The following is a 7478-nucleotide window of genomic DNA, read 5'->3' as shown; positions in this document are numbered from 1 at the left end:
CCCAATAGGCAAATTCATCTTGGTTTGATACTTTTTTTGTGCCAAATAAAAACAAAGCTTATTTGAATGATTTCCTTGGCGTTTTCTAGTTTTTAAGAGAAGAAAATCGATTAAAATCATAAATCGGATGTGGTGTGAAAAAATCTGAGATTTTATTTTCAGGCCATATCGCCCCCCAGCCCTACTTCACACACAAACAGACCCCTACCGTCCGCAGTGCTGACGTAGAACAGCAGCCCCTCCTGGGGCCCCATCTTGAGAGGGGCCCCCTTCCCGTCCTTCCTCCAGTTGAACATGTCTAGAGCGCTCTCGTCTCCGCTGACCGCCGCCCGGGCCAGCACCACCACGTCCCTGGAGACACGGAGAGCACACACACAGGTCACACACACACAAGTCACACACACACAAGTCACACACACGCACAAGTCACACACACAAGTCACACAAACACAAGTCACACACACGCATAAGTCACACACAAGTCACACACATAAGTCACACACACAAGTCACACACACAAGTCACCATCGCAAGTCACACACACAAGTCACATACACAAGTCACATACACAAATCACATACACAAGTCACCAGCACACCTTACACACACAAATCACAAACAGTGTGGGGAGAGAAGGAGACAGAGTAGAGGGGTGGGGGAGAGAAGGAGACAGAGTAGAGGAGTGGGGGAGAGAAGGAGACAGAGTAGAGGAGTGGGGGAGAGAAGGAGACAGAGTAGAGGAGTGGGGGAGAGAAGGAGAGAGAGTAGAGTGGGGGAGAGAAGGAGAGAGAGTAGAGGAGTGGGGGAGAGAAGGAGACAGAGTAGAGGAGTGGGGGAGAGAAGGAGAGAGAGTAGAGTGGGGGAGAGAAGGAGAGAGAGTAGAGGAGTGGGGGAGAGAAGGAGACAGAGTAGAGGAGTGGGGGAGAGAAGGAGACCGAGTAGAGGGGGGGGGGAGAAGGAGAGAGAGTAGAGGCGTGGGGGAGAGAAGGAGACAGAGTAGAGGAGTGGGGGAGAGAAGGAGACAGAGTAGAGTGGGGGAGAGAAGGAGAGAGAGTAGAGGAGTGGGGGAGAGAAGGAGACAGAGTAGAGGAGTGGGGGAGAGAAGGAGACAGAGTAGAGGAGTGGGGGAGAGAAGGAGACAGAGTAGAGGAGTGGGGGAGAGAAGGAGACAGAGTAGAGGGGTGAGGGAGAGAGAGTAGAGGAGTGGGGGAGAGAAGGAGACAGAGTAGAGTGGGGGAGAGAAGGAGAGAGAGTAGAGGAGTGGGGGAGAGAAGGAGACAGAGTAGAGGGTGGGGGAGAGAAGGAGAGAGAGTAGAGGAGTGGGGGAGAGAAGGAGAGAGAGTAGAGGAGTGGGGGAGAGAAGGAGACAGAGTAGAGAAGGAGACAGAGTAGAGGGGGTGAAGGCTTTAGCCTCCTTGGCGCTCACCAAGGTGTGACATTTAAACTATTGTTGGGGACAAACAAAAAGAGATTCCTCCACAATCTCAACACGTTAACATGACTAAACGAGAACTCGTATTGCAGTGAATCAGGGGAGTAAAAAACCATGCAACGCTGTAAAATATTCATGGTTGTAGAACGTCATTACGGAGGGCTTATAAGAGGGAAGAATAGCTTGCTTTGACAGGTGAGGAGAAGCGTTAAGAGGCTCTGGTTACTCACTGTCCAGGAGGAGCCGGCCTGAAGAGGCAGCAGGTCAGGGGCTTGTTGTACTCGTGTCTCACCAGACTGGCCGTGGCCAGCAGCCTCCCGCCGGCATCCAGCCTCCGCACCACCAGCACCCCGGCCTGGAGGGAGGAGGGGATCACATCAGACTAGACTAGATCACATTAGATTAGACTACACTAGATCACATTAGATTAGACTAGACTAGATCACATTAGATCAGACTAGACTAGATCACATTAGATTAGACTAGACTAGATTAGATCACATCAGACTACACTACACTAGACTAGATCACATTAGATTATACTAGACTAGATCACATTAGATTAGACTAGACTAGATCACATTAGATTAGACTAGACTAGATTAGATCACATTAGATTAGATTAGACTAGATTAGATTATATTAGACTAGACTAGATTAGATCACATTAGATTAGACTAGATTAGACTAGATTAGATCACATTAGATTAGACTAGATTAGACTAGACTAGATTACATTAGATTATACTAGACTAGATCGCATTAGATTACATTAGATTACATTAGATTAGACTAGATTAGATTAAATTAGACTAGACTAGATCACATTAGATTAGATTAGACTAGACTAGATCACATTCGATCACATTAGATTACATTAGACTAGACTAGATTATACTAGATTAGATGTAAATGTATTGTCATGCAACACAAGTACAATACAACAAAAATAAGTTTGTCATTCAACCAGAGTGCAAATGTAACAGTAAAGTACAATAGTAATATACAATGTACAGGTGATTAAACTGGGTATAATATATGAATTAATACTACTGAGTAATAGTGCTAATCAGATGTAGGTACAGAGTTGTAGTATTAATATGTACAGTGATACAGGTATAAAGACACTATGGTAGTAAGTCGTACTGGCCAGCAGCGTAACTAGTAAGAGTAGGTAAGGAATATGTACAGGTATATAGTATTAATATGTACAGTGATACAGGTATAAAGACACCATGGTAGTAACTCGTACTGGCCAGCAGCGTAACTAGTAAGAGTAGGTAAGGTACAGTATATAGATATAGTATCTACAGATATTATCACAGGAAAGTCATTCAAGATGCAATGGAACATATTCACATTGTGGCCATTTTGCTCTTGTGTCACACTCAGGTTGGGTTCCTTTCCACCCTGTTCCCACAGAACCCAACCTGAGCATGACATAAGAGCAAAATGCCCACTGTCTGAATATGGTAAATAGACGTAACAATGACACAACTGCCCCCAGGGGATGATAAAACTATTGTCCGTACAACTCTCAAAAGCAAGTGCATCTCAGTTTGTGGGGTATCCATTTGGAATGGCCTTGATGTAGCAATAAAAACAAGTAATACTATTGAAATGTTTAAATGCAAATATAAACAGGAATTTTTGTACAAGTATAAATGAGAGGAGCTTGAAAATAACGTGAACTAGTATTTTTGTAATTATTTATTTATCTTTTGCTATAGTGGATAGGTATATTATTTTTTGATATTGATAAATATCTTATTATATATGAATATGATATTGTAAGGAAGGGGCAGGACCAGATAAGCGTTTGCTTCTTTCTGTCCCTTCTCGAACAAAACCACTTGTCTTGAGCTATGTTGATTATAGCTTCCATGTCTAGGAAGATATATTATTTTTTTTTTGTTTTTTTATTTAGTTTGTTATTTTTTGTTATTACAAATTTGTGTGGTTGTGGTTGTTCGAGATAAATAAAGATCAAATCAAATCAAATCAAATAAAGCTGTATCTCATCTAGGGCTGTACCGAATGTCATTTTTTAACATTCGAAGCTTCTATTGAAGTATTCGAACGAAGCTTCGAATGTCTGTCGTCATATTTTATGACGAAATTTTTTTATTAAATCAACTTTCTTTAATGAATATAACTCATCAGTTTCGTCAACATAAATAATCCAACAAAGGGCACGGTTGGTACGAAAGTGATGGTGACGTCTTGATGGAGTGCCGAGCGCCAAGCGGATGCAGGCAATTTATCACATAATTTATGATAAATGTTTTTTTTATTTACATTTTTAGTCATAATACTATAATAGTATAATATAATAGTATAATACTATAATATTAGTGTAGCCTAATCTTTATCTGCAACTGTGAAGAAACCCCCCATTGGTTTAAACAGAATGAATAGACACATAAAAAATATATATATTAAAAAAAATATATATATATAAATAAATAATAATATTATTAAAAATAAAAAAAAATTCGAATGTTGATTTAGAATTCGAATGTCAACATTATGAACGAAGCTTCGAAGCATTCGGTACTACAGCCCTCATGTCATCGTCCAGCTCCGCTCTCTCCGACTGACCTGATCTCCGCTGACCAGGCGGCTGCCCCAGCTGCTCCACTCCAGCAGCGTGATGCAGGAGGTGTGCGTGTGCAGGACCGTCTGCTCTCCGGAGGCGTGCGTGAGCAGCACCACCTCCCCGCTCTCCCAGCCCACGGCCAGGAGGGGCTTGGTGGGGTGCCAGCGCAGCAGCGTGGGCTGGCAGGGTCTCTCCACGTGGCAGCTCGCCACCAGATCCCCCTGCGACGTGACGGCACCATTTATACATTTTTTTTAATCACAGCCATAGAAAAATGTGAATCCCTACCCTCCTTCAAAAACCGCTCTCAAAGAGCACCTACGGGAGACTGCGATTCTAAACTGGCCCCCGTAAATGTCCGAACCCCCCCGCCCACCCACCCGCACCCTCCTAATGTACAGTTTCCTCCCCCTCGTATGTATATATGTTCCGTTAGGATCTCTGTTTAACAGTACTGTATATTTGCATATCTTGTATGTCACAAATGTAACAGTACTGTATATCTGTGTATGTCATGCATGTGTAACGGAGGTACCGCCTGTCTATCCACAGTCACGATGGACAGTGTAGTGAAGTGACTGTGGACGTTAAGCGGTACTGCAAGTAAAAACTCACTCCCCAGAGGCATCCAGACCCATTACCAAGAAGTGAATTCACCTCTTGGTATAGTGGTCTGTGATGCCCCCGTGGCACGGGAGACCCGGGTTCAACTCCCACTCAAGGCGATCCCTTAACAGGGGTCGAATCGAAACACAACGCAGAGCGAAAGGACACCGGTTACACGTGGTGCCGTGACCCGGATGCCCTGGGTGGAGTGAGTTTAGGGGGGTGAGTGTAACGGAGGTACCGCGGCGTATCTATCCACAGTCACGATGGACAGTGTAGTGAAGTGACTGTGGACGTTAAGCGGTACTGCAAGTAAAAACTCACTCCCCAGAGGCATCCAGAGACCCATTGGGGTTCAACTCCCACTCAGGGCGATCCCTTAACAGGGGTCGAATCGAAACACAACGCAGAGCAATACGACCCCGGTTACATATGTCATAAATGTCATGATATATATCTGTATCTGTATGTTGTGTATGTCATAAATGTCATTATGAATTGAAAATGGGGGACCCTGATGTAAAAAAAACAAGACGAAAGTCTTTCTCTGGTCTGCATCCCCTTAACAATTGTGTGTATTGAGCTGTACTGTACTGTACCCATTCTGCAATCTGTTAATAAAGTTTTCAATCAATCAATCAAACCACGTTAGTCAAGTCAACACAGCTCCGTTAGGTCGGCTAAGAAGTATTTCGTCCCACATGCTCTGATGAATTCTTAAGATTTTTTCATTTTAACCACGGTACTGGTTTGGTTCCTGAAGCTCGGTCTGTGTTTGTGTTGTTGTTTTTCTTTTGTCTGTATTGGGCTGTTTTGGGCCAATGACTTTTGTGCCCGTGTGGTGTTTGTACTGTGTTGTCTTGTTGATTGCAACCATGGTGGAGCCAAAGACAAATATAAATATCTATCTATCTATCTAATATTTATCTATAGCGCAGTCGATGATATCTAGGAAGTAAATTTGTTTTTTTATTATTATGTTTTTGGTAGATTTTAATTCGTTTTTTGGACAAGTCCGGCAGAGAGGAAGTATGTGAGGATAGATGGGGGAAGAGATTCAGCAAAGGTCGCCGGGTGCCGGAGTCGAACCCGGGACGGCCGCGTTGCACTGCAGTGCGTTACGTGGTGCGCCACCCTGGCGCCCCAGATATCTAGGAACTCTGTTCACTGAACACGTTTTACACTTTCACATTTACATTTAGTCATTTAGCTGAACACTTTTATTCAAAGTGACTTACAAGTTCTGTAAACAAGTCAGCAGGAAGGGTGCAACTCTGGCATCTAAGGGTCAGTGAGATTGGTTGTCAAATAGTGTCGAACTTGAGTGTTACACTCTGAGTGAATAGTATAGACATATTAGCATGATAGGTAGTCGTATAAGTATAGTAGCATAGTAATAAGGTACACGATCATTTAAAAAGACAGTAAGGGTTTTTTTTTTTTTTTTTTTCAGGTATTTTAGTCAATGGCAGGGTAGGGGTCAGGTTCCTAAAACTATTTCTTAGGTGAAAACTATGATGAGTTCAGGCTTTGCAGCTTGACCAACAGGTGATGATGACCTGACCAAGTCTTTGATCAAATATCATTCTACTGTGCAGGACAACATATGGTCATCATGACCTAGCCAGCGGACAAGTACACACAGTGACTCTATGTATGGCAGTATACACATGTAACCTGGTGGATTTGAACCTGGGACCACAGGATCCACAGGCGGCCGCACTAACCAGCGGAGCTAAAGGGTCGGACCCGTTAGCAGGTGCTGGTTGACTGCGACCGACTCGTTACTAGTCATTTACATTACACACACACACACACACACACACACACAGGGCGTGTCTACCTGTTGCAGGTAAAGGTCTATGTTGCCCCCGGTGACGGGGCTGTTGGAGGCCACAGCTAGGACCGGCTGGGTGGGGTGCCATGCCACCTGAGAAGGGACCCCGCTGGACTCAGGGGCCTCAATGCGGTGGTCAAAGTAGACCGCCATGTCCCTGCGCTATACCTGGTGTCAGATCAGGGAGGAGGGGGAACAAGAGGAAGAGGTAAGAGAGGTACAGTATCCAATGTTGCTCATCCCCCTGCAATGCCCAATCACCACTTTGACATCCCTCTACACAGTAACGTTACTTATTTAGCTACAAGCTGGAATGAAAGATGAGATGATGTCCTGACCTATACTATAGTATACAACATGTCCACGTAAAGACAAGAACTTCGTTGTCTGCGAGGGTAAATTGCATAAAGTAACATAACATGTCAGATAACTAAGCAACATGTGTCAACAGGTTGTCCTCCTGACGTCAGTTGACTCGCGGTGCGCAAACTAGCTAACGTTTGATAACATCCATATTCATAATATAACATAATGTTATTAACCCATGTGACGTTCGCTTATATAGCGAACCAGCGACCGTCAACTGTTCCATTAACGTGTCGTTATGAATTGAAAATGGGGGCCCCTGATGTAAACAAGACGAAAGTCTTTCTCTGGTCTGCATCCCCTTAACAATTGTGTGTATTGAGCTGTAAAGTGTTCAACCAATCAATCAATCAATCAATTAACAAGCTAGCGTTAGCTATACGTTCAGTCACGTTAATCCATTGATGTTATGCTGCGGGGCCTTTTATCAAGGGCTAGTGGTGCCGTTAGCTAGTTAGCATAGCCACTAGCCGCCACTCTAGACGCACTGGAGTGGTGATGGATGGTTCCATGGTACGTCCAGTGAACACTTTACCTGAAGATGTCCTTCACTTTTGCCGTGGTATAGATGCTAACAGAGCTAAAAACAGGATAAGGCAACAAGCAAATCAAGGCTGAGGTGAGGGTTAGTTAGTGAA

General features: G+C 43.9%; 1 protein-coding gene across 1 annotated transcript in view; it reads right to left on the bottom strand.

The window, feature by feature from the left end:
* The window catches only part of ift140 (intraflagellar transport 140 homolog (Chlamydomonas)), an 84979-nt gene extending 77501 nt beyond the window's left edge, over nucleotides 1-7478 (bottom strand). Inside the window, 5 exon segments of the mRNA XM_084323550.1 lie at nucleotides 209-351; nucleotides 1663-1787; nucleotides 4034-4252; nucleotides 6481-6642; nucleotides 7376-7478. Coding sequence (XP_084179676.1) covers nucleotides 209-351; nucleotides 1663-1787; nucleotides 4034-4252; nucleotides 6481-6627 — 634 coding nt within the window. The 5' untranslated portion in view covers nucleotides 6628-6642; nucleotides 7376-7478.

This window comes from Notolepis coatsorum (assembly GCF_963971535.1).
Source record: "Notolepis coatsorum genome assembly, chromosome: 10".
Lineage (NCBI taxonomy): Eukaryota > Metazoa > Chordata > Actinopteri > Aulopiformes > Paralepididae > Notolepis > Notolepis coatsorum.
Note: the sequence above shows the minus strand (reverse complement) of the source record. Positions and strands in the feature narration are given on the sequence as shown.